This window comes from Geotrypetes seraphini, chromosome 11 (genome assembly GCF_902459505.1).
Source record: "Geotrypetes seraphini chromosome 11, aGeoSer1.1, whole genome shotgun sequence".
NCBI classification, from domain to species: Eukaryota; Metazoa; Chordata; class Amphibia; order Gymnophiona; family Dermophiidae; genus Geotrypetes; species Geotrypetes seraphini.
Window position 1 is genome coordinate 74516012 of NC_047094.1, and position 27221 is coordinate 74543232.

A 27221-nucleotide genomic window follows, 5' to 3' on the forward strand; every position below is an offset into this window, starting at 1 on the left:
ATTTGGATAGTGAACTACATTTGAGAATTTGTTTTCAAGTGCTATGATTATGGCAGTCTCTCAACCTTTATAAAGCATTATATTTAATCAGATATTTTTTTAAAAAGAGGTTTTCAGCATCAACATGTATTTAATATACCAGCTGTGAAGTTGTGTTTATTTATTTATTTTTAAGTATTTTGTATTTGTTTACTTTCCAGCATGTACATGGATTCCTCGGTACCATTTTATGTCCTTAGCAAGACACAGGTCCTCACTCACGACTTGTACATAGGCGTTAACACTTCCTTTCTTCTGCTGGATGTGTCTCTCTAGAGTCACTACCTTTACACACTGTTTTGCTTCCTTGAGATCCTAAGACCAGGGGCATATCCAGCCCTCCAATTCTGGAAACAACACATTGCTCCCTCCTCCTCCTGTATAGCAGAACCTTGCTGGCAAGGATGCCCAAGGCCCTGGCAGCCAAATAAGTACAGTGCCACTGCTCTCCTCCTGCTGCTTCTTATGGCAAAAGCTCTGCACCATACCTTCAGCCACTGGGACTTCAAGAGCATGCGCAAGTTGTTCCAGTGTCAATGGCAGAAGGCATGCTGCAGACTCTTGCCTTAAAAAGAAACAAGAGGAGGAGAAGCAATGGCATTGTTTGGCTGGCAGGGCTTTGACATATCTACCAACAAAGGCCATAAAGCTGCTGTACATTCAGGCCCAGGATGGGTCACACCCTGTCTGCAAGGTGAGGACCGAGCACTTTAACAAGGCTGTGGGCATGAGCAGTGGCTGCTACTACCACCTTCCAACAGGTGACTTGCTTGTTCCTCCAATCACATACACACACACACAAAAGACCCAACCAAGCAGCTTGTCCATTAATGTTTAAAAAAAAAAAAAAAAAGGCAGCTGGCCTGGCCATATAAAAATAAACAAAGTCACCTAGCTGGCAACCCTCCAACACACTTCCACTGTTTGAGTAGCTGCCCATTGCGGACTCAATAAGTCTCCACTAAAGATAATAAATTGGAAATGCCAGCTGCCCTAATGTCAGCTTAGGGCCTGGACCCCAACAAGGGCTTGTTTCTTAGGATGTAGTATAGGCATTGGAAGGAATTTGTTCTTGACGCCATCACTGGCCATAGGGTATCGTCAAGTACATTAGATAGATTGTGAACCTGCCAGGACAGATAGAGAAAAATGCTTGAGTACCTGAATAAATTCATGTAAACCGTTCTGAGCTCCCCTGGGAAAACAGTATAGAACAGTGGTTCTCAACCCTGTCCTGGAGGACCACCAGGCCAATCGGGTTTTCAGTATAACTCTAATGAATATGCATGGAGCAGATTTGCATGCCTGTCACTTCCATTATATGCAAATCTCTTTCATGCATATTCATTAGAGTTATCCTGAAATAATAAATAAATAAATAAGTGCCCACCCAACCCAGCACTGCTGCATTCTCATGCAAATGTGTCAGCCTTTTACCTCAGCCCACACCAAGCCCTTGATACATCACTCCATTCCTACACCTGGGTACTGTCATTCTCCATGAGGCAGAATTAATTTTATCTAGGGCCCACCAAAGGGTTGAATCCATCTTCACATAGAACATGCCCACACAGGGCCACATGAACAGAGGAGTAACTCAAAGGATAAAGCAGTAGACAGAATCAGGAGAACCCAGAACAAAGCTCACTGCTGCTCCTTCTGATCCTTTGCCTTAGGTCAGGGGTAGGCAATTCTAGTCCTTGAGAGCTGGAGGCAGGTCAGGTTTTCAGGATATCCACAATAAATATGCATGAGATAGATTTGCAACTCAAGGAAGAAGTGCATGTAAATTCATTGTGGATATCCTGAAAACCTGACCTGGCTCCTCCGGCTCTCGAGGACCGGAATTGCCTTCCCCTGTCTTAGATAAACACTGATTGTGAACCCACCAGGGACAGAATAACTACTGTGCCTTAAAAGCACACCATTTGGATAGCTTTTAAACAGTATAAGAGTTAGAACCACATTCATTTAACTGCAGAGCAAAAGAGAAACAGCCGTAGGTAAGAAACAGTACTCAGCAACTCCTGGTTGACTAATATAACACAAAGGGATTGGGGGAGGGGACTAGACAAACCTTAGAGTGGCAGTGAGACAGGTTTCCTCTCACACTTCCCTCTAAGCAGCTAATCTGAGCAAAAAACTGTCTCGAGAGCTACTGAATCAGCACATTTAAGAGGGCCCTTCTAAGTACGAGGCATGTGCTTAAGTTTTCCTATTTTTTAATCCTGTCCCCTCCCCAAATTATCCACTGCCCCCATCAGGAATCAGTCAACTCAAAATAAACTTCACTAGCAAAACTTTCTACTGTTGCAATTCTTTTCCCTTCAAGTGTCTGAAACTTGCTTTCTAGTGCTCACAGCCCAAGCATTTTCTCCTTGGCAGCCATCTAACTCGGGCTGCTTACTCCTGGGCCCTTCCTGCATGGATTGACTGTGGAGACACAATAAATGGACAGAAAAGAGCTGACTGAAGCTTCAACACAGCTCCAACAGAAAGACAATTCATTAAGGCTAAAGTAACTTCCAATAATGGCACACCCTAATAACCAAAGCCTGACAGGTCTACCATGGACACTGAAACGTTAAGTTTTTCTAGGGAAGTCCGCAGAATTCAGGAATCAATATTCAAAGTTATTTGAGTAGGACTTGCTCCTAACCAGATTCAGTAGCACTTACCCAAATACTGCCACTGAATCTGGGCAAACCACTGTGATACTAAGTAAATGGAGCAGTCCAGTGCCAGAGTTAGGAGTTACCTAGGTAATGGCAGTGGGTAGCAGCTAATTTCTTACTCCCATCATCCAAAGGAAAAAGCCTCTTCTATTTAACCCCTTCAACACTGATATACTCTCAAATACTTGTACCAAAGATAAGGCATAGTGATAGTGATCTCATGTTTGACTTGTGTTGCTCATTTTCTTATTCATTTACTGGAGCTTGTGTTCTAATCTAAGCTGAGGGTGTGTGTCCTGTTTTCCACCGCTGTTGCCATTAAGGAAGGCAGCTAATTACACACACTCTCTCTTCCATTATCTCCTATCAGCAGTTATATAAACACATTCCATCTTTTGTATAATAATCATATGTGCAACATTTTTTTTTAAACACAAACTGGGGCAAATCTGAGCTACAACATATACACACACACAGCAGCCACACCCACAGGTTTTGCCTGAAGAGTTTCATGTCATCATCTTCAGATCACTACTCCTTAGTGGCTTTCCACTGCTGGAACTATATTCTGAGCCAGGTGTTGGCCTGTGTCAGAATGCAGTTAGGGGGAAATTCTGTAAATGACATCTAAAAAAGACAGGCGCCTATCTCTTGTCAGTCACACTTAGGTGCCTATTACAGAAGTGCATTTTTCACGTAGGCCAAGATTTTAAAGGCCTACATTATAGGCGCCTAAGGCCTAGACTCACCGATCCGATCCGTGGGTGACCTATGGCCAAGTCTTCCCGGGCGACCGATTCACTATGAGTCATCATGAAAATTAATGCGATCGGAGGCATGCCCCACAGCGACCCCCACGGATCGCTGCAGAGCAATCCTGACACATAATAATAATAACTTTATTTTTCTATACAGCCAACACCCAAAAATTTCTAAGTGGTTCACAGAATAAGAGGACTGAACGTTCCAGTGATGATACAAAGCACACAGAAAAGCAGTACAATATTTCAATAGTGAAAAATACAATAAGAAACTATGACAGTCATCGATCAAGTAACAAATTTTTTGAACAAATAGGTCTTAACCAATTTTCTAAAGGTGCAATAAGATGCAGATTGTTGAAGCAGGTCGTCTAACCATACTTGAACTTTACCTGCTTGCTAAGCCAAAGATCGATCAAAATATTTTTTAACACGGCAATTTTTGGGATTAGGAAAAGTAAATAAATCAGTACGCCGAGTAGGCCTAGTCGAACAGTACCATTCAAAATGAGAGAGGAGATATAGCGGAGCTAATCCAAATAACATCTTATAGCAAATACAAGCAAATTTGAAAAGTGCACAGACCATCTTCTTTGCCTGTAGATGCGGTCCACGCATGCGCTTGCTCTCCGCACAAGCGAGGTCAAAACAAGGGGCGGGGGGGGGGGGGGCTTTAATGGAACAGAACATGCTTTAGCCAGAGTTATATGGAACAGATCACACTTTTAAACCATGGGTTAAAATCATGGGCTCGCACTGAAGGGAACGGCAGCAGAGAGCAGGAGAGTCAGCAGGGACAGGGCGGTAGAAAGCAGGAGAGTCGGCAGGGACAGGGCGGCAGAGAGCAGGAGAGTCGGCAGAGCTGGGATTTCAGGGCAGCAGAGAGCAGGACCGTCGGCAAGGACATGAGCGACTGGTCCTTAGCAGTCGCTTCTTTTTGGATCAGCCAGCCCAATCGGTGTTCCTTCTTCTGTTTAGTGAATCGCTGCCTTCCTACTATGCATGCCATTTCCCCGCATTTGCATGTGCAGATCGGATCGGGTGCGGATTGGATCAGGCAGAAGGTTAGTGAATTGGGTCAGGGTCGGAGAAGGCTCGCAAATTGGTCGAGACACGATCGGTGAGCTTAGTAAGTCTAGCCCTAAGTCGTTTAGCGAATCACATCTAGTGGCTCCTAAGTTCTTCTCCACCCCTAAACATGCCTACTTTGGAGTTAGCCTCCACTAGGTGTCATGAGATAGGCACCTATCGCCCATTTAATTTTTTTTCAATTATGAGCTTGTTAAAGCTCATTATTGAAGCAAATTTACTAATTAAGTTAGGCGTCTATGTAGGTGCCTCTTATGGAGTTTCCCCCTTAGTTCATACTTGTAACCAGCAGTGCAAAAGTTGGAAACTGACAGTTCCAAACCAGTCCCTTAATAAGGCCTGACTCAACTTGAGGTTTTTCTCCCATTCTGCATTTACAAGAAGGCCTGGATGAATCAGGCTCTACAGAATCTCAAAACAGCCAAAGAAACATCTGTAAGGCGTCCAGCAGTGTCATCAGAAGCCAGCTGTACAGTCCCTTAACCCCTCACTGTTTCCAAGAAAACACATTAGCCAGGAGATTTCTGTGGATGGATTTTATAATTTGGTATATTTCTGGAAAATGAGAAACTTATCCATTTCCTTACTGTAAATGACAATTGTGTATCTTATGTTTTGTGTGAAATTTCACTTTTGTTGTAGAGATGGACAGGGTATGCCTGCAATACCAGCTACATCTGCTTGCACTAATGAAACACTCCATTCAAACTGATTGAAAGGAGCACCATCTGTTGGTGAAATAGGGTAAAGAACCAAGCTCAACTTTGAGAACTTCTGGAGTGGCCAATTCATTCTTGTAGTGGGGACTTGGAATTTGTACAAGGTTTAATCTTTGATGCCAAGTTAGCACCAGACTAGTTAGTTTTGGCAAAATTTATTTTTGCTGCATTCTTTTGAAAGCTTGTAAAATTTTTGCAGACCCTGTTACAGGTGACAGCAGATATACCAATACCTTGTCCACCTCATGTCCCTCACACCAGTGAGCCCAATCTAATCCACCTCTTCAATGGTGGGGCCAGAGGATCCTCCCCCTGCACCACTGCCTGCACCAGGGAAGCCACCAGGCATGCCTCCAGGCATTCCTCCAGGCATGCCACCTGCACCGGCACTCTGGTAGAGTTTGGTGATGATGGGGTTGCAAACGTTCTGAAGTTCCTTCTGCTGGTGCTCATATTCATCCTTCTCAGCCATCTGAGGAAGCAAGAGAACAGTGAGGTCTCCCCATAGGTCTCGGCTTAAATTCAGACAGACATTCTAGTACTTCTCATGTCTGGCCCAAGGATATCCAATAATTTATACAAACTTCAGCCAGGTTTTGCAAAAATCTGAAAACATGGCTTTTCCAGAAGTCCCTGTTAGGGGCTTAAGGAGACTCAGACTATCATTCTATAGAGTAAACATTTATTACAATGTTAATGGTTACTTACAGTTCTAGATACCTTATCTTACACTACATGTATAATTCTATGTAGCTGTTAGAACTCCGATTTGTGAGGATTCGGCGGGATATAACTCAACCCCATGAGCAGCTCAAGGCCTAACAGAATTTGCATATCTTCCACAATTGTATGAAAATCCACAATGAATATGCCATAAGTGTATCTTGAAAACCTGACTATTGAATGTGTCCTGAGAAATGAGTTGAGAATCTTGTCCAGCTTCTCTTACAATATATTCTGTTAACTGCCATGCCCAGCCTTGCACAGCTTTCACTCCTCACCTGGTTCCTGTCAAGCCAGGAAATGACCTCGTTGCACTTGTCCAGGATTTTCTGTTTGTCCTCAGCACTGATCTTGTCCTTCAGCTTTTCATCCTCCACAGTGGATTTCATGTTAAATGCCAACGACTCCAGCGAGTTCTTAGCTAAAACTTTCTCTCTCTGGGCATCATCCTCGGCCTTGTAGCGATCAGCTTCCTGCACCATACGCTCAATCTCCTCCTTACTGAGTCGGCCTGTGCAGGGCCAGGGTAGACAGAAGGACCAACAGGGGAAAGGGAGTGGAAAAAAAAAATGGAACAGGGGAAAGTTGATGGAATGAAAAAAAAAAAAAAAGGAGACAATCTGTCAGTTGTTGAGTACTAACCCAACTAAGGGTGACCTACATGTTCTGCTTTATAACCATGATGCTATTTAAAGGAACAACAACAACTAAGTCCCCTACAATCTGCTTAATCTAGAATTACCCAACAGTCCTACTTATCAATCTACCCATATCTGGAAAAAGTTGTCATAACACACATGGGCAGATCTTGGATTTTAAAGAGGTATGGTCCAGTATCACTCACGCATCCTTTCTACTGTCTTCCCAATACTTTTGGCTCCTACATTTCCCATCCTTGTTCACCTTTACAAGATATCAGATGCTGCAAAAGCAGACAAAGCATAGTTGCTTACTTGTAATAGGGGTTATCCGTGGATAGCTGGATAATGCAGACACACGTGGTTATTTAGGAAAAAGGCTGTCGCAGGGATGGCCACAAGCGAAGCACCCCCTGAGAAATCTGGTCACATCTGAATGAGACATAATCAAACTGGAACTACTGTGCACTCTAAAACAGTAAAGGCCTGCCACCTGTAGTTTGAAGGAGGACACCACCAGGCCGGTCTGGAGGAAAGCTAGGACCACAGGAATGGAAGTTCGCAAAGGTTTAACCTGGTCTCGGGCACACCACTGCTGGAAAGTCTTCCAAGCCTTAGTGTAAGCTGCCATAGTAGGTTCCTTGGACCTCAAAAAATAAAAAAAAAAGTGGCTATGATGTCAGAGTAGCCCCTCTGAATCAAGGACCTGTGCTCAATGGTCATGCTGTAAGACTAAAGCACTGGGATTCTCCATAAGAAGTGGATCCTGACTGAGCAGGTCGAGATGAAGAGGGAGCCTGAGATTTTTGTTCCACTGTAGACGGACCAGGTCCACATACCATGGATGGTGAGGCCCAACCTAGATGAGCACCCAACCTAGATGAGTCACTATCCTGCAAATGACCTGACCAATCAAGGTCCAAGTTGGAAAGATGTAAAGGAGTTTCTTATTTGACTAGGGCTGAACTAATGTGTCCAGCCCTGAGCATCCCGGCTCTGTTCTTTCAACTGAAGCAATGCTTGACTTGGAGTTCTTGGCTGAAGCCATCAAGGCCAGCGATGGCCTGTCCTAACACCAAACAATGAGATGAAACGCTCTCAACGAGAGAGACCACTCTCCCAGGTCCAGGACTTGATGACTGAGAATCTGCTTGCACATTTTCTACTCCAGTTGCAGAGAGAGCCTGAAGGTGCAACTCCATCCACCAGAAAACATCCGAGCCTCCCGATTCAAGTGAGCACTCCTGGTCCCTCCCTGGTGATTCACGGAAGCCACCATCATGGTATTGTCAGAAAACACCCTTACTTCTTTTCCTTCCAGGGTATTTTAAAGAGCTCTCAACACCAAGCGTGTGTCTCGAAGCTCTACATGGTTTATTGACCATCCCTTTTGATGGGGAGTTCACTGGCCCTGGATTGAGTGATCCCCACAGAAAGCACCCCAGCCTGAAAGGACTGGCATCAGTTGTCAGAGTAATTCACTCTGTGACTCGAAGAGGCATGCCCCTCACTAAGGCTTCTCCCTGAATCCACCAGCGCAGGCTGCTCCATGCTGGCTCCATCCAGGAAGAGTCATTTGAAGGGGATGATGCTGAGAGGACCACTGAGATAGGAGGAATTTTTGCAAAGGCCACATCTGCCTCCTGCCCAGGGCACAACCTTCAGGGAGGCTGCCATGGACCCCAGAACTTGAAGGTAATGCCAAGCAGTAGGGTACAGAAGTGCAAAGATATCCCTAATCTGTTTCTGGAACTTTTGTTTGCGTGGCTTGGGAAGAAAAACAGCTTTGTGCCCTGTCAACCTGAACTCCCATATATTCCAATGTCTTAGAAGGTATCAGCTGGATTTTCTTGAAAATGGGAGCCCGAGACCCTGTGTCGATGGGCATAAGGTAACGCGGGGTTGGTAGAGCCCTCGTGTTGCCCGTCAGCTGGGTAGGTGGGATTAGTGTAGTCAGGGGGAGGGCAGAAAGGAACAGACAGGGATTGGGCAGAGAGCCTGTCAAGGAAAAGAATTTTAAATTCATTGGTGGAGTGGCGCGGGGGCAAGGCTTTAAAGCCGGGACACTGGAGGACTCGACTCCTCCTGAGATCCTCCAGGGTGGCTTTTTTCCTTCAGGGCGGCTTTTGTTTTTGGAGGTATGTAGGTCGTCGCAGTGGGGCGCATGGCGGAGCATGAGGTGTCCGGGTCGGCATCAGAGGGAGAAGCGGAGATATCTCTGCTGGCGGGTGCGTCCTTGCTTGAGGATCCGACGGAGCAGGTAGGTGGCAGCAGAGTTAGTGGGGGTAGTAGGCCTGAGCAGCGGTCCAAGGCGGAGGCGTTGTCGGCCATCGCAATCGCCGGCTCATTCTTGGCATGCAGGGGCGGGCGTCGGGTTGGGCCGCGGAGCCTAGTTCCATGTCGAGGAAACAGCTGGGAAAGTCCGGCGGGAGGAGTTCCGCCTGGCTGGCAGGCAGCAGCTACAGCGCTCCCAGCACTGTGTGTGGGGAGGTTGGGCCGGCTGTGGAAGGTGGCTCCGGTGGTTTGTCTGCAGTGCAGGCTGCCCCTGTGGGGTTTGACTTTTCTGGGGGGTTTGGTGGGTGGAGAGAGCTTGCTTGTCTCGGGGGCAGGGGACCGGGGTGGGGCGGTTGGCGGTGTTGTGGAGGGGGCGAGGCCCCAGCCCCCATTGGGAGGGGGGCAGGGTCCCTGTCTCCCCGGTTTCCAGGGTCAGTGGGGGGCTCCGTGGGGTTTTCCTCAGTGGTGGGCGGGTCCAGATGGTTGGGGGCTGGGTTCCTCTTTTTCCCCTTGGGGCAGCAGTGGGTACCCTGGTGGGGTTGGTGGTCCGGTTGCTGCTGGGTGTGGGGGTTCTGGTTGGCAGATGCCTGGGGGTGGTTTCCTGGGCTTGGCTCCTGGCTCTGCTTTATTTTCACAGGGTTCGTTGGCACCTGAGCGCCCCAGCAGCGCAGTAGCAACATGGAGTCATTCTTCTAGCACCGTTGGAGGCGCGGGTGCTCCGGCGTTGGTGGCGTTAACGGAACTCTGGGAGAGGGTTCCGCGGACGTTGTGGCACAAAATTCGTCGCCGCTCCTATTTAGATATTGAAGGGCACATATCAGTATCATGTACCTTGGTAGTTTTCCTTAGGCTATATGTTTTGAAGCTGTAAGAAAACCAGACCCTGTTTGTTTTTCCTTCTCTGATGTTTGATAAGATGTGTGTTATCTTGTTGTGAAGTGACTTCAATTGTTTTCATAAAGCCATATTTGCAAACAGCTTTAGATAAGCTCTGCTGACCACAGCACCCTCTGTGGACTTCAGTCTCTAGCTAGTAAAAATGCTTGTTATTTTCTTTAAAGTTTCATGTGACATGTGTCCATATATGGTTTGTGTTTACGTCACATGCTGACACATGCTGACAACACTGATTCATGTAAAATGATATAAAAGGGATGTAAAGCTAACAATAAATTGGACATGTTTCGGAGATCATTTCTTGCCTCTACAATATGTCCCCAGGTGCACCTGACTTCCAAATGGCAGAGACAGAGAAAGTATGGGGCAGGAATTGGGACCTAAAGCCTTTTCAGATATATTTCAGCTCATGGAAGGCAGAGCTCGTAGGCGCAGTCGGAAAAAAGCGAAGCGGGGGACCAGTGAGTCCAAGCAGTTGCCGGTAGCTCGGTCCATCCTTAATTGGATGCGTTCCTTCTTGCGGCTGGCCAGTGTTCATTGGCTTATGCAGACTCTGTGCTGGATGCTTATCAGCGCTTTGGGGGTTGGTCATGGCTTAACTACGACGAGGCATTTCGGGATAAATTGGAGGAGAATACACATATGTCGTGGGGCACTCAAGATGTTAATTTGTGGCTCACACATATATCTGTGCGCCCGTAGTGGGTGGCTGCATTCCGCAGGGGAGTGAGGGTGGTGGTCGGCCCTTTAAGGCGGGGGTGGGGGCGGGGACGGGAGTTGGAGGGGGATCCGATCTTTGTTGGAGATTTAACAAATCCAGCTGCCCTTTCTCGGACTGTAGGTTCCGGCACGGGTGTTCGCAATGTGGACAGCCGCATTCGGCACTCAAGTACCCTAAGCGTCCGGCGGGAGGCCCTGCCGGAGCGAGCAAATGAGGGTGTGGGGGGGGTCGTTGCCCACTCCAATTCGGGTAGGTGCCTTGCGGCCGTGGTTGCGCCGTTATAGCAAGGTTCGTGCGGCGGGTTTATTGGAGCTTTCAATTTGGTTTTGAGATACCTTTTCGGGGTGGGATTTCAGTTACACGGGTGCAAAATGCGTCTTCTGTTTCTCATTTGTCTGCAGTGGTTCGTAGTAAGTTGCGGGAGGAACTTAGCTTGGGTCGGATTGCAGGGCCTTTTCATGAGCGCCCGTTCCCGGAGATGATGATATCGCCGTTGACGGTGATCCCTAAGAAGGAGCCGGGCAAGTTTCGGCTGATACATAATCTGTCGAGACCGGTGGGCGCCTCGGTGAATGATGGTATTCCACGTGACCTGTGTTCTGTGTGGTATTCGTCATTGGATTGTGCCTTGCAGTTCATTCTACGGGTGTGTAGGAGTTCCTTGCTGGCGAAGGTTGATGTTGAATCAGCTTTCCGGTTGTTACCCATTCATCCGCGGTCTTATCCCTTGCTCGGTTTTCATTTTGATGGCGCTTATTTTGATGGCAGATGTTTGCCTATGGGCTGTTCTATCTCTTGCGCCTATTTCGAACTGTTCAGTTCCTTTTTGCATTGGGTTGTGGTGCGGCGGACAGGTATTGATTCGGTGGTGCATTATCTGGATGATTTTTTGTTCATCGGCGCCAGGGGTTCTAGGGACTGTACGCTGTTGAAAGAGGCTTTTGAACGGTTGGCAGAGGAGTTTGGTATCCCCTTGGCTCGGGAGAAATCGGAGGGTCTGGTGACCTCCCTGGTGTTTCTGGGGATTGAGCTGGATACGGAGGAGTTGGTGACGCGCCTTCCAGATGCCAAGGTTCAACAATTGTTAGGCTTTATCGAGCTCGCGCTATCCTCGCAAAAAACTACATTGCAGACGGTCCAGTCTCTGTTGGATTCCCTTAATTTCGCGTGTCGGGTTTTACCCATGGGTAGAGCTTTTTCCCGCCAGTTGGCTGCCGCCACAGCAGGGGTGCAAGACAAACGGCATTTCTTGAGGCTCCATGCGGGAGTGCGGGCGGACCTCCGTATGTGGGTGTGTTTTTTGCGTGATTTTAACTGCACTTTACCTATGCAGGCGCCGGAAGTGTCCAATGGAGATTTAGAATTGTTCTCTGATGCTGTGGGTGGAGTGGGTTTTGGCCTTTCTTGTAGAGGTGCTTGGTGCGTGGAGCGCTGGCCTGCAGACTGGGTGGAGCGGGGTGTTACCAGAAACATCACATTTTTTGAATTATTCCCCTTGGTTATTGCCTGTGAACTGTGGCCTGGCATTTTGCGTGACCGTAAAGTGATTTTCTGGTGTGATAATATGGGGGTGGTGGAAGTAGTTAACAGACAGGCTGCGCGTTGTTTAGCGGTTAATGGGCTGATGCGGGCGTTGGTGTTGCGCTCCTTACGGCTCAATTTGTTTATCAGAGTGCGTCACGTGCCTGGGCTTCGGAATGGCGTCGCTGATGCTTTGTCTCGTTCAATTTTCCGCAGTTTCGACGTCTGGCACCAGAGGCAGCGGAGGAAGGTACTGCGATGCCGGAGCATTTGTGGCGCCTGGACGTGAAGGAGTTTGGGAGATGCTCCACCTGTCGGTAGCCCCTGCCATGTGGTTCCGGTACTCTGCGGGGTTTCGGGTTGTGGCGTTCTTTTTGACTGGTAGGAGTTGGTCCCCAGGGGATGTGGCCGAGTCCTTTCTCGAGGATTTTGTGCTGGACGCCTTCAGGGCCGGGGTCTCTCGGGGGATGGTGCGTGGGTGTTTGGCGGGTTTTACTTTTTTCTTCCGTGCCTTGGGTTGGGCGTGCCCTATGTCCAGTTTTGTGATGCAGCATTTGCTGTGGGCCATGGGTAGAGCGGTGCCGGGGAGGCTGGACCAAGGCTGTTTGTTCATTGGGCTGGTGAACGAGCTGCTGTCCGCCCTGGGGGTCGTCATCTTGGGCTGGGTCATCACGGAGTACGTGTGTCCTGGTGGGGTCAGCGTGGTATGCGATGGCATCATCATTTGCCATTTTGGGTGGATCAGAGGCATTGTCCCCGTCATCCGGACATCCTCTTGCTGCATTTGGGGGGTAACGATTTAGATGACTTGCCAGGACGACAACTCAGAACCATTATAAGGTCATATAAGGTGTCTGCCACATAATTCACCCCCTCCAGCACCAGTAGGGAGCAGACGTCTTTGTCTGTTGATGGATTCTGGCGCAAACTTGTGTGACAGGCACATGCCGCAAACAAGGCAGCTGCTGCAGCCTTACTGCCTGAAGAAGCCACTTGATGAAAGAGCTTCTTTAAGACCATGTCCACCCTGTGATCCTGATGATCTTTAAGCATCACTCCTCCTTCACTATGGAGAGTTATGGGTATGGTAACCTGAGCCACTGCCGAATCCACTTTCGGCTGCTCAAACAGCTGCTGAAACTATGACGCCATAGAATAAATAGCTTTAGTCAATTTGAAAGAACTAACTGGCGTCTCCCACTGTTCTTGTGACTAGAGCAGCGAGATCTGGACGTACAGGAAAAAAAAAGGATAGTCAGAGCATTAGAACAGCTCATGACAGTGTACTGAGAAGTGGAGGGCTGATCTTCAACTTCAGTTCCTTTATACCATCTGCAATAAAATGGTAGGTGTCCTTCAGATCTATAGATGCAAGCTAGCTGTTGTGTGCTATGATGGAAGGATGGTTTGAGTGAGTATATCCTGAATTTCTCTTTATGAAGTAGTTTAAGTTTCACAGGTCTAGAATGGGACGAAGACCTCCTGAGTTTTGGGGATAATGAAATATCAGGAATAGAATCCTCGATTGTGTTAATGCGGAGAAACAATCTGGATTGCATTGGCATGAAGTAGAGTTTGAATCTCTTCTTGCAAAAACGAGACTCTGATGAGGTAGTATATGGATGGAAGAAGGAGTGGTGAGTGGAAGACTGATGAAATGAAGTTTGTATCCTTGTGGCAATTATTTTTAAAATTCAACTGTCTGTAGTGATGTTGCTCCATGTCTGGTGAAAAAAAACAAAGTCAACCTCCTACTGGGTAACTGTTAAAAAGTAGGCACATTCTTGGAATTGAGTAGAATTATGGTCTCTCAGTCATTGCCTATAGAAATTAGGTTGAGGAGAATTACGAGGTTGAAGTCTAGAGTAAGGTTGGTATCTGCGTCTTTAGTATGGCCAAGGGTAAAGTCGTGATGGATAGTATCTTCAATGGAAAGAAGTAGATGATCTGTAGGTGTACTGAGCTCTTTGATGGGGGGTACTATCTTCTTTAGCCTAAGAACAGTTACCTTTTACTTTGTCCTCAAATAATCACCTTAACATGGGGCATCGACTAGACAATCATGGAGCTCATCCCAGAGACCAGAGGCTTGCAACAAGGCAGTTCTTCTAGCTGCTATGGAGACTGCAGCAATTCTTGAAACAGTGTCACATATGTTCTTAATTAAATTCAACGTACATTCCTCAAATATTGTTGAGATAGGCTAAAAGAGATCCAATAGGTAACAAATAGAGAGATTTATACAGCTGAGAATGTTGATAATGCAGGATTTGTAATTGATGCATGGTTATGCGTTAAACTAACATGGCATCAGAGTAAACTTTCCTTCCAACAGCATCTCATATCTCAAGATCTTTTCCTGGTGGGTATTGAAAAGAGGATTTGGCAGTCTTAGCCTTTTTTAATACCACTTCTAATACCACTGAATGGTGTGATAACTGAGGTTTTTCATGTCCTGGAGCTGTTTGCACTTTGTACTTGACGTCAAGATGCTTAGGTACAGGATGACTAGAATACAATGTCTGCCAAATCTTAGCTTGAAGACCCTGAAGAACTGAGTGAATAGGTACTAAAAACAACCTTTAGGGGGATCAAAAGATTTCACAAGTGCTTCAAAAATCATTGTAATCTATTAATCCTTCCTGTGAAGTTATATGTAAATAAAGGAGAGTCTGGAATTGTGAACAATCTTTAAACTGTGATTAACAGATTCCTGATTCAATTTTCTAGCAGGGAATGTAAATTATTATTCACTGAAGATACATACGAGTATAACAAAAAGATATTTTTTTTAAGAATAAAAGATAAAATAAAAAAGACAAAAATAGGGGAAAGAATAGAAGGATTAGAATAAAAGAAAAAAAGCAGCTAAAAGGAGTTTTCTGCTTATGACTGAATAGTGAGTTGGGTTAATATATAACACTTTTTGTAACCCATTTGGGTTAATGGCTCAAAGCTCTGAAGCACTTTTCCCTTAAAGAATATTAAAGTAATGAAAATAAGAAGAAAAAAGGGGGAATTATTACAAGTACAAAACACCTGCTAAGTAGATTGATAATTATAGTGGATTGTATGATTGCGATTATTATATAGCTATATAGGGCCATCTAATTTGAGTTACTTTTAACTAAGCATAAGATAAGTGCCTTTTTGGCAATTTTACATAACACAGCCTGTTATGAAATTATTTCCCACAAGTTTAGAAGCAAACTCATCATTCCCAAAGGTTGGTCAGTTGAAATGTACACTGTCCTTATAATCTCTCTTACCCATGACATTTTTAGTTATCATTTTTGACAAAAGGCCATGGTATGTGATATTTCTGTTCCAAGTCTGACATGTGGGGAGATAAAATTTATGATACAGTGCTAACATATCCAAGACTGCCAGCACTTGATGTATTATATTGCTTTTCTGAGGGCTGGTGCGGAACCTCCACTCCACCTCCGAACTTTATATCCTGTGGCCTTACCCTTGTCGTTGGTAATGGTGATCTTGTTCTCCTTGCCAGTGCTCTTGTCCACAGCAGACACATTCAGGATACCATTGGCATCAATGTCAAAAGTGACCTCAATTTGGGGCACACCCCGAGGTGCTGGAGGAATCCCCGTCAGCTCAAATTTTCCCAGGAGATTGTTGTCTTTAGTCATGGCTCTCTCACCTTCAAAGACCTGCATAATATTGGAAGGGGGGAGAGGAATAGAGTAGGGGGAACAGGTAGGTTATTAATGAAAGGGTTACATAGTCTATTGAGACAACTTGTTAAGCACAGTTACTTACCATTACAGATGTTATCCGGGGACAGCAGGCAGATATTCTCACATGTGGGCAACATCATCTACAGAGCCCGGCACAGACAGTGTTAAAAGTGAACTGTCACTTTAAGTTTTAAGAAACTTTGTGACTGCCCGCACCGCCCATGTGCGAGTTCCTTCCTGCCTGACGTAGGCTCATGGTTGCTCAGTTCCGTAAGCAAGCTAACAAGTCAACCAGGGAAGGTGGGAGGGATGTGAGAATATCTGCTTGCTGTCTCCAGATAAACACCTGTTACAGTAAGTAACTGTGCTTTTCCTAGGACAAGCAGGCAGCATATTCTCACATGTGGGACTCCCTAGCTGAATATAATGGGATGCAGGGAGAGTTGGCCATTGAGAAGAAAATAAATTTTGTAATACTGCTTGGCCGAAACAACTATTTCGTCTTGAATAGGATTCTAGACAATAGCGAAATGTAAATGTGTGGATTGAGGACCAAGTAGCTGCTTTGCAAATTAACCAATGGGAGTGGAAAGTAAGAAAGCTACTTATGCTGCCATAGCTCAAACTTTGTGTGCTGTTACATGACCCTCTAGCTGCAGCCCAGCCTGAGTACAGCAGAAAGAAATACAGGCCACTAAACATGTGGAAATAGTTCTTCTGGTTACAGGGTTTCCTATTCTGTTAAGATCAAAGGAGATGAACAGTTGAGGTGAACTCCTGTATTGCTTAATCCGTTGTATGTAGTAAGCCAATGCACGCTTACAGTCCAACATGTGAAAAGCTGTTTCTCTAGGACGAGCATGAGGCTTTTTTTTTTTTTCAGTTCAAAATAATTTTATTAGTTTTTGTTTTTATAACAGTAATACAACAGTATAGTGCAGTACGAGGTACAAAACAGCAGCACATGCCAACAGACACTACAGAGTAAATGACTCTTTAAGTACATGTGAATATAGAATGCGCAAGAAAAGAATATATGATAATTCTCCATAGCATATGAGGCCAAAAATATAGCATACCTTAATATAAAGAGAAGATAATAACACAAAAAGAAAGAAAGGTCATGAGTTAGTATAATCAAGGATAGGTTTCCAAATAGCATGGAAATGGGGCAGTGAATTCGACTTTTCTGCATATACTTTTTCATATTTGTTTGTGATGCACAGTGTATTCCACCATGTGTGCCAGTCCGCTTTAGAAAGATCTTTCCAATTGTGTAAAATGATTTGTACAGCTATGGATAGCATTATTGTAAGGAGACTAATTTCAGCTGTAGATAACAACTCCGAAAGGGCTTGATCTCTTATGATAAGTACAGAGAACAAAAGGGTGTCAGTGATGTTCAAGATATCGCATATGGATTTCCATACTTTGTCCCAATATATTTGAATAAGTGGACATGCAAAGAGAAGATGTTCAAGTGTTCCAACATGTTGCATGCATGACCAGCATAATGTAGAGGATTTTCCATCAATCTTGTTAGCCAACACCGGTGTCCATACAGCTCTGTGCATCACGAAGAATATAGACTGTAATAATGACGCAGATCTGACAGATTTAGAGAATGAGGACCACACTCCAACCCAGTCTATGGCATCAGAGGGCAGACTCAATTGCTGGTGCCATTTAACTTCTGTTTCCAGAGGTCCACTAAAGGAAGATTTCTGCATTTGTTTATACCAAAAGGACGCCTTGAGATGAGTATCTTCCATACTGTTCAGAACGGACTGTAATCCTGGAGAATCATGTAATGCCATATCAGATGGCATAGATTGTTTAATACAGTGCTGGAGCTGCAACCATCGAAAATGTTGTGAGATAGGTAGACCTGTCTTGGCCGCCAGTTCTGGAAAAAGTATCCAGTCTGCTTTCATCATGATATCTTGTAAAATCCATATGTTACAATTTTGCCATGGTCTCCAATTTACTATTTCATTCTGAATCTTGAATTTGTCATTATTCCAGAGAGGAATTGAATTAGAGTTATTCCATACCACTGCGTAGGTAGAGTCTACCTCATCAATAGCCTTTTTGTAAGATGTCAGGATGGCATCAAGCTTATCTCTTTTAGTCAATACAGTACCGGCCAGGTACTTGAGTCTGTGTAGGCCGTATAGTTCACTTTCCAAGGACAGCCAGGCAGGGGGATCAAGATATCTAAGACCATAATATCCATCAGCCCATTGCCTCATAATGAAGGCATGATGGTAATGTATGAAGCTACTTCGCCCTTATCAGACAATGTGAGTGCGGCTAAGTAACATCGAAACAGCAACCTGAACAAGGCCAACCCCACACCCGTATAAATGTGAAGTATATAGGACCAAAACTTAAACACTTGCAAGAACACTCCTGACCCATAAACATAAATATTATCAGAGCCCATAGGACTGAGCGACCATAGTGAAGCATATTGAAGTATATGCACTGTAATTAGTCACTCATGCCTATGTACATGTAAACATTTCTTCAGTTTGGTATTTTTCCCTTAAACCTGGTTAATAGGGGTTGGTGAATGTTGTTCAATGAAGGTAGCCAAATCATCTGGACTGGTGAAGTCTTTAGTGCTGTTATTCACGGTCACCCTCATGCGTGCTGGATACATTAGACCAAATCTAGCATTTAGAGCTTTGAGTTGCGGCCTGTAGTTCAGCAGAGACTTGCGTCGGTGTGCAGTGGCTTTGCTCAAATCTGGCACAAACAGTAAAGTGTTTCCTTCATGCTGAATCGGGGATTTGATTTTTGCTCTCTGCATGATTTGGAGAACGTGTTGGTAGCGTAGGATTTTCATTACCACTGGTCTGGGTCTACGGTCAGCAGGGATGCGGTTAGAAGGCACACGATGGGCACGCTCGATTTCAAGGTCACGTGTAAAAGTAAGGTCAAGCACTTTTGGTATGAGAACTTCCAGAAATGAAATGAGCTCAGAATCTCTCCCATTTTCCGGCAGGCCTAACAGCCTAATATTACAGCGTCGAGACCTGTTACTTTGATCTTCCATTTCTTGCTCCAGCACTGCAATACGGGTGGTCTGGCGGCGCAGCTCTGATACTTGCAAAGTGGTCGCCTCCATTTTGTTTTCGAGGGTGCCCACCCGAGTCTGGATTTGTGCAAATTCTTCTGCTAAAGTGGTGAGTTTGTCATTGATTTCATCTGTGCTTTGTTTAGTATCCGTTGCCAGCTCTTTTAATTCCCTAAGCTCGGCTAGAATTTCGCGGGTGGAATCAGCCGCCGAAACCGGAAGCGGCGTTTTCGAAGGGGAGGCCGGGTCGGGCTTGTGGCGTTTGCTGATTTTTTTATCCGACATCCCGCCAACCTCGACGAGCAACCCCCACAGATGTACCTTCTCCCCTGAAGAAATGGAGAATGCAGGAGTGTTTTACCGTCGTTAGAAATGAAGGAGAATGATTTTTGTGCTGATTCTTTCACTCGGGTGTAGGAGCACGACGCTCAAGCTGCCATCTCGTTCGGGCTCAGCCACGCCCCCTGAGCATGAGGCTTTGGGAAGATAACTGGAAGCACAATAGATTGATTGAGATGAAATTCCATGACCATTTTTGGGAGGAATTTAGGATGAGTGCATCACCTTATCATGATAGAATACTGTGAATGGTGCATCCAACACCAATGCTTGGAGTTCACTCTCTCGATGAGCAGAAGTGAGAGAGATCAAGACCACTTTCCAAGTAAGAAAAATGTAGAGTGAATCAATTTTCTTTAGGACTACAGTAACAGAAAGATGAGTCTCCCAGTTTCGAAAGAGGACCTCCTTAAGATTATGCAATGGTAACTTGAGAAGTTCCTTAGGAGGTTCGTCATATAATCTAAGGCAGTGGTTCCCAACCCTGTCCTGGAAGACCACCAGGCCAATCGGGTTTTCAGGCTAGCCCTAATGAATATGCATGGAGCAGATTTGCATGCCAGTCACTTCCATTATATGCAAATCTCTCTCATGCATTTTCATTAGGGCTAGCCTGAAAACCCGATTGGCCTGGTGGTTCTCCAGGACAGGGTTGGGAACTACTGATCTAAGGCACCAAGGAGCTCTGCCCTGGGCTCAGTATCAGCCTCTAATTTGATAGGGAGGGCCTTACCCAGCTGTCTGATGTATTTAGTAAAAAAAAGTCCTTCAGGAGGAGATATTCTTGGAGGAGGAGGAGATGGATCTGAAGGTATGCCATATGACTCAGGAGCAGACAAAGTGAACTCACACAGAGTCAGTATGGTGATGCAAGATAAGAATCCACTACAGGAATCCCAGGTTACTCTCTATAAGATTAAGAGGCAAAAGACGAGATGATGCTCCCCACTGTCTTCAGTACCGATCTGATGAAAAGGAGCGATGGGACATTGTCTTATCTCTGGATGCATGGGATCAATGTGATGTAGAACATCCTTGTGACCCTGGGCAAGTCACTCAGTCCTCCATAGCCCCAGGTACGTTAGATAGATTGTGAGTCCACCGGGACAGATAGGGAAAATGCTTGAGTACCTGATTGTAAAAGCCGCTTAGATAACCTCGATAGGCGGTATATAAAATCCTAATAAACTTGAAACTTGAAACTTGAACATCAGTGTCTCAATGCAGAGCGTCAAAGAAGGACAATGATGCTTTGATGAAGAGTCATGATGTTTTGATGGGAAGCGTCGCTGGTGTGATGTTGAGGATCAATGTCTCGATGGAGAGAGTCGTCTACTGGCAGACTGATGAGTCAAACTGACTCCCTGATGGAGATCTGGAATTAGTAACCCATGGCCTCGGAGTGCTATGCTTAGGCTGGGCCAGTACTGAGGGAGTCTATGTTAGCACCAGTGTCACATATAATTTAAACATGTCATCGATCTCCCTCCTGAAAAACTCATCAAGTTGCTTTTTGAAGAGCTGCATCAGTACCCTTGGCTCAATAGCCAGCACCATCGGTGTGGCACAGTGTTGAGGGGTGGGTGACCTCAAGGAGGATGCACACCCTGGAGGAGACACAACCTGCAGAGATGAAGAGTGATGGAATCATAGTTTGGCCTGCATCGAGGGACTCAATGCTGTAGAGGCCTACGAAGCTTGCTGGGAAGAGGATGGCTTCTTAGCTGGCTTCCCCGATGCTGGAATCTCATCCAATACTGGTACTGCAGGCTCAGAATGTTTTCTGGTGTCCATGGCTGAACCAAGAGTTTCTCTTGCTGAATGCAACAATCTTTTAGTGAGTAATTTTGTAAGATGAAACAGCACGTACAGGTGTCAACCTGATGTTCAAGACCCAAGCACTGCAAACACCAACTATGAGGGTCAGTGATTGAAATAGGCCGCTGGCACTAATAGCACTTTTTAAAGCATGTCAACTGCTTTGACATGACGGAAAAATTGCAGCAGCCAAATTAAACTCAATGATTGAAAAGAAAAAATCTGCCAAAAAAAGAACATGAAGGCTGAAAAACTCCACACTGAGGCTGATAGGCCCAAGTGAGAGAAAAAGAAAAATATATTTTTAACTTGTTTTTTTTTTTACTAAGGAAAAACTATGTCAAAGTGAAAAGATAATGGTCAAAGGCCTTTCAGAAAAACTGATACAGGTTGAAGGCAATGAAGACTGGACGAAGTCCAGAAAAAAGCACTTCTTCGCACTGCGGAAAACAAAAAACTGAGGAACCACAAGCCTACATTATGCAAGAAGGCACTCACACATGTGCAGTGTGGGCAATTGCAAAGTTTCTTAAAACTTAAAGTGACAGTTCACTTTTAACACTGTTCGTATCAGGCTCAATAGATGACATCGCCTACATGTGAGAATATGCTGCCTGCTTGTTCTAGGGCAGGGGTAGACAATTCTGGTCCTCGAGAGCTGGAGCCAGGTCAGGTTTTCAGGATATCCACAATAAATATGCATGAGATAGATTTGCATCTCAAGGAGGCAGTGCCTGCAAATTCATCTTGTACATATTCATTGTGGATATCCTGAAAACCTGACCTGGCTCCGGCTCTCGAGGACCGGAATTGCCTACCCCTGTCCTAGGATAACCTTCTTTCCCTCTCTCCTTTTCTTCCACCCTCTCCCCCCGCCTCACCTCCCAAGCACTTACCTGAATGAGTACACCTGGTTGGTTATCAGAGTAGGTGGTGAAGGTTTGAGTTTGCTTGGTGGGAATGGTAGTATTACGCTTAATGAGGGCAGTCATCACTCCACCAGCTGTCTCAATCCCCAGTGACAGTGGGGTCACGTCCAGGAGCAGTAGATCCTTCACGTTCTCAGACTTATCTCCAGAAAGGATGGCAGCCTGCACAGCTAGAATCATAAAACAGACTAATTAGGACATGCACAGTTAAACTCTAGAACTTGTTGATGGATGATATAGTTAAAAGTAGTAATGCAGCCGATTTTAAAAAGGTTGACAACTTTCTGGAGAAAGAAGTCCTTAAGCCATTAAGGTAGACTTTGGAAAAGCGATTGCTTATCTTTAAGGGTAAGCAGCATGAAACCTAGAATTTAAAAATCACTTGAAGGCCCAACTTTAGCTAGGAAAGTTCATGTTGATGCTGCAGCAGAGTTGATATTATATTAGAGCTGCTGTATGTTATGCTTTTATATGACCATCAAGGTAATGTAGTATTCAGATTGATGTTTTAACATCAGGGCTTTTGACCCCTGAAGCAGGCATTTGCAAAAAAACCCCAAAAAACAACAACTCATGGATCCTGTATCAGGTGCTCTGTATCATCTTTGTTACCCTCTGGTGGACATTTGCTATTTTATGTTATTTTACATTAAGGATTTCATTTTCTTCCATTACTCTTGTGTTTGTGGAGGATTTGTGGTCCATATCTACTTTGAAGGGCCGTTACTTCTATATAACAAAGTTTATATACGGTATATTTATTTTGTCTCATTGTTATTTTATTTGTTTGATTGCTTTGTTGTAATCCATTTAGGCTTTAAAGCAGAATATATACATTATGAGAACCTGATAGATTGTGACCTGAATTTACTACTGTGGCAAACAGGATGCTAGGCTTGATAGACTTTTGTTGTGATCCAGTTTGGAAAAAGTTATGTTCTTATGTCCTTATTTATAGCCAATTGCTAAAGGTATATGACCACTCTACATAGGCTGTCTACCCGATTGCTCTACCCGATTGCTATGTAAAGTGATGTAATAATAATCAGACACCCTGTTCTTTTGTCATCTAGATTCCATGTTTACTTGAGGGAAGAGGTATGCCAAGTGTAAACAAAGAGAGCATTGCTTAGTTTTATACATAAGCTTATTGTCTCTCAAGTCTAACACCCATGAGCATATACAAGGTATTAGAGCCAGGGATTAGAATGTATGTACAAAGGGAACAATGGACTTTCTGGGCTTGCCCAGAAAGTCCATTGATCAATTCAAAACTTGAGATTCCAACTCTAGTATTCCAGGATGCCCACTAATACTTACAAAGTGTGCAATTACTTCCTATGCATACAGTGGATTGCATTCAGCCCTAGAATACATACCAGCCCCATAGGCAACAGCCTCATCTGGGTTGATGCTTTTATTGAGTTCACGGCCATTGAAGAAGTCCTGCAACAGTTTCTGGATTTTAGGGATGCGGGTGGAGCCCCCCACAAGGACAATGTCATGGATCTGTGCTTTGTCCAGCTTGGCATCACGCAAAGACTTCTCCACTGGTTCTAGTGTCCCACGGAAGAGGTCAGCATTGAGCTCCTCAAAACGGGCCCGAGTAATAGAAGTGTAGAAATCTGTGCCTTCATAAAGTGAGTCGATTTCAATGCTTGCCTGGGTGCTGGAGGACAAGGTGCGTTTGGCACGTTCACAGGCTGTGCGAAGTCGCCGTACTGCTCGTTTGTTATCCGTTATATCCTTCTTGAATTTCCGCTTGAACTCACTCACAAAGTGGTTAACCATGCGGTTATCAAAGTCCTCACCACCCAGGTGAGTGTCCCCAGCAGTGGACTTCACCTCAAAGATTCCATCCTCAATGGTCAGGATAGAGACATCAAAGGTGCCTCCACCCAGGTCAAAGATCAGGACATTCCTCTCCCCACCCACCTATGGTAAGAGAAAGTGGAAAGGAGAAGAAATGCTCAAACAAGTGCAACACGCTTCACTACACAGAAGGAATGGCTAGTGAGCCTTAGGCGATTCAGAAATATAGTTACAAATAGACATAATACTACTCACCCGCAAAGCGACTAGCTTTTTAATTAAAGGTTAATTACTTGATTAGTTCCTCATTATCTTTCCTTCTCCATTAAGATGGGAATATAGTTGACAGAGAAGGAGAATAGGTTTCTACTGAAGTCTATTCCAAAAATAAGGATTGGCTATTGCATGTCTAAAGTACTTTGAACATCCGGTAGCGCTATACAAAACAGCAACAGTACTGAAAAGATCAATAGAGATTTGATCTCTCCTCCTGATTTCTGTTTCCATGCAGACAATTACTGGATGTTGAGGACCATTTAACCAGCCAAATACTATACTCTCGAGACATTAACCTAAGCACGTCAATTGGTAATCCTTTATTTGGAAAAAAATAAGCATTTTCAAACTATATTCAAAATGTCATATGATTTATTCAGTATAATTAGGAGAATGGAGGATTTTTGCCTTTGATGGATGTCATTTAAGTGATGGTCAGGAATGAGTTCACTTTAAAACTGAATGAATGCTGTGGTGCTCACTTAAGCATCCAAGGTTTTTTCCTTCTTATAATAAGCAGCTTTGTCCCTTGCTGCTCAATTTTCTGCATTTCCTTGTAAAATGTTGCATTGAGCTGAATGAAATTAAATATGTTTTCAATGACATTGTGGTGGATATTTTAGAAGCTCCATAAGGGGGCCTAGTAAGTTGTAGGATCAATCTCAGCACTGCTCCTTGTGACCCTGTGGAAAATCACTTAATCCTCTATTGCTCCAGGTACAAAATAAGTACCTGTTTATATGTAAACTGCTTTGAATGTGTAACCACAAAAAACCAGTATACAGTACAAGTCCCATCCCCCCCTTCTCATTCTGGATGTCTGAAAGCTGGCACTTAGATGTCCATATTGGATGGATGTCCAATGGTAAGGGAATATGGTCTGGGTGGGACTAGGGAGGGCCCAAAATATGGACATTCAACTCCCAGTCACAGAAAGGGAAGGATGTCTGTCTAAAAAGATAGACGTTATTTAGACTTGGTGCTTGGCACTTCCAGGATATGGAAAGGTGCTGTGGATTAAGCAATTGTCCACTTCCTTAATCCCAAAATGTTGTTGTTTCCCTGACTCTCCCCCGAATGAGAAACGAGTAGAATGCAGATCAAAAGGAGTACCGTAGCCTGATGGTTAATGCAGAGGACTAGAAAACCAAAGGACACAAAATACTACTTTTATAAACTGTGACCCTCCAGAGACAGAAATATTCAAGTACAATACGTATCTATAAGACAACTGCAAGCCTGAAGGCTATAGAAGTGGTGCATATTCGGGTACAGTAGGTATTTTATCTGTTAGTGGGAGTGCTCAAAAATGAGAGAAAGTCACACAAACAGCTGAAGTGGGATTTGAACATGGAACACCTGATTCTCAACCCACTACTCTACTTTTAAGCAACCTCCCTGCTCTGCATGAATGTCTGTGTGGCATCATAGGAATGTCCATCTTATATGAAGCCACATGGAGTTCCAAGTCATTTGTTTTCCCCATTCATAATTTGGTCATTTCCAGGACATGATGTCCATCTCATGTAATTTGCTAACACTTCAAAGCCCTGAAGAAATGATCATGAAATGCTGGTCACCATCTGTGCTGTATTGGCTTTAAGTTAGCTTGTAGCTATATGTTTAAGAGGGGTGAAGGTATTGAGCATGTTTCACCAGTGTGTATTTAAATTGGAAACTTTGTTTTGTTTGACTGTGGATTTTGTTTCCAGTTCCTCCATTTTTTGTTTTGTTTCTATATCACATTCATAGAATCTTGTTTCCCTCCGATAATTATCACATATAACATAGACATGTCAAGACAACATCGTTAATCATCCCTGTTATAATAGGGATAGAACACAAATTCAATCAATTCAGAAGTACAAACAAGCTTTAAATCATACATTTATGTCAGAAAAATTTAGAAGGTGATTATCAACTGAAATGCATCTTAGTATAAGAAGGCATTGGCAAATAATTGAGTTTTCAGCGTTTTCTTAAAATTCATCCTCCCCATACAAAACCGCAGGATACCAGGCAAGGCATTGTTGATTTAATATTGCCTCAAATTAATGTGACTGCTGGGCAAATGGGATGGACCACACATTTACTATTTTACTAAATCTGACCATGCCAAAAGTTGTTTGGTCAAATTTAAATGAATCCTTAGTCACATTTCGCTGCTTAGGCATGGCCAATTATTTAGAAATTATTCATCATCAACCCATCCTCTCTATATTAGACAGCACCAAATGCATAATCTGTATAAAGATGCATATTTAGACCTATAGTCCCTGCCAAGCTGGGGTAATTGCCCTGAGAGAGCAGAATTCTCACCTTTTTATCCAGTCCATAGGCAATGGCAGCTGCTGTAGGTTCATTGATAATACGAAGCACATTGAGGCCAGAAATGGTCCCTGCATCCTTGGTGGCTTGGCGTTGGGAGTCATTGAAGTAGGCTGGCACTGTTATAACAGCATTGGTGATGGTCTAAGAAGGGAAGTGAAATGTGAGAAAAAGCCAGAAACATGTGCACCTACTAGCGCTATCTAAACAATCAAAGGTCCTTCAAAATTAAGATACCCTGTACTATCTACATGAATCCTTGCCAGATTTTCAGAACTAATACAGTGAATATACATAAAGAAATATGCAAATCTCTCAAGACCCATTGTATGCAGATCTATCATGCATATTTCTTTTAATTGGAAAATCCTGAAAAACCAACTGGCTAGGAGTGTTTCTAGAACAGGAATGAGAAGCACCAATCTGTGTAACTCTTAAGTTCTGTCAAACTCATTCATGGGTCTTCCAATGCTGCTGTTTCTGGCCACTAGGAGCCACTATAAGAACAGTAGCTGTGGGAGCTAGGTAAAAAAAGAAGATGTAGTTATTTGACAGACTCACAGGGCCTAAGAATGCCTAAGGCTCCAGCCAGGTGCATAATACAGAAAACAAAACTACTGGAAGAGATTTCAGCAAAATTCAAAGTATCCAAAAATTCCCCTTCTGTCCTCACCTTCCCCAAGTAGGCCTCAGAGATTTCTTTCATTTTGGTAAGCACCATGGAGGAGATCTCCTCTGCATAGAAGGTCTTGGTTTCTCCTTTGTACTCCACCTGGACTTTGGGCCGCCCACCATCATTAATGACACAGAAAGGCCAATGCTTCATGTCGGCGTGTACAATAGGATCATCAAAGCGTCGACCAATGAGTCGCTTGGCATCTG

General features: G+C 44.4%; 1 protein-coding gene across 1 annotated transcript in view; it reads right to left on the reverse strand.

Moving 5' to 3' along the window:
* Positions 1–5085: 5085 nt before the first annotated feature.
* Positions 5086–27221, reverse strand: part of LOC117369096 (heat shock cognate 71 kDa protein-like) — a 45881-nt gene continuing 23745 nt past the window's right edge. The window contains exons 3-9 of the mRNA XM_033963090.1: positions 27013–27218; positions 26331–26483; positions 23303–23858; positions 21891–22093; positions 15530–15728; positions 6285–6517; positions 5086–5755 (exon numbers count right to left, since the gene is read on the reverse strand). Of these exons, the coding sequence (XP_033818981.1) occupies positions 5555–5755; positions 6285–6517; positions 15530–15728; positions 21891–22093; positions 23303–23858; positions 26331–26483; positions 27013–27218 (1751 nt within the window). The 3' untranslated portion in view covers positions 5086–5554. The remainder of the gene's footprint in view (positions 5756–6284; positions 6518–15529; positions 15729–21890; positions 22094–23302; positions 23859–26330; positions 26484–27012; positions 27219–27221) is intronic.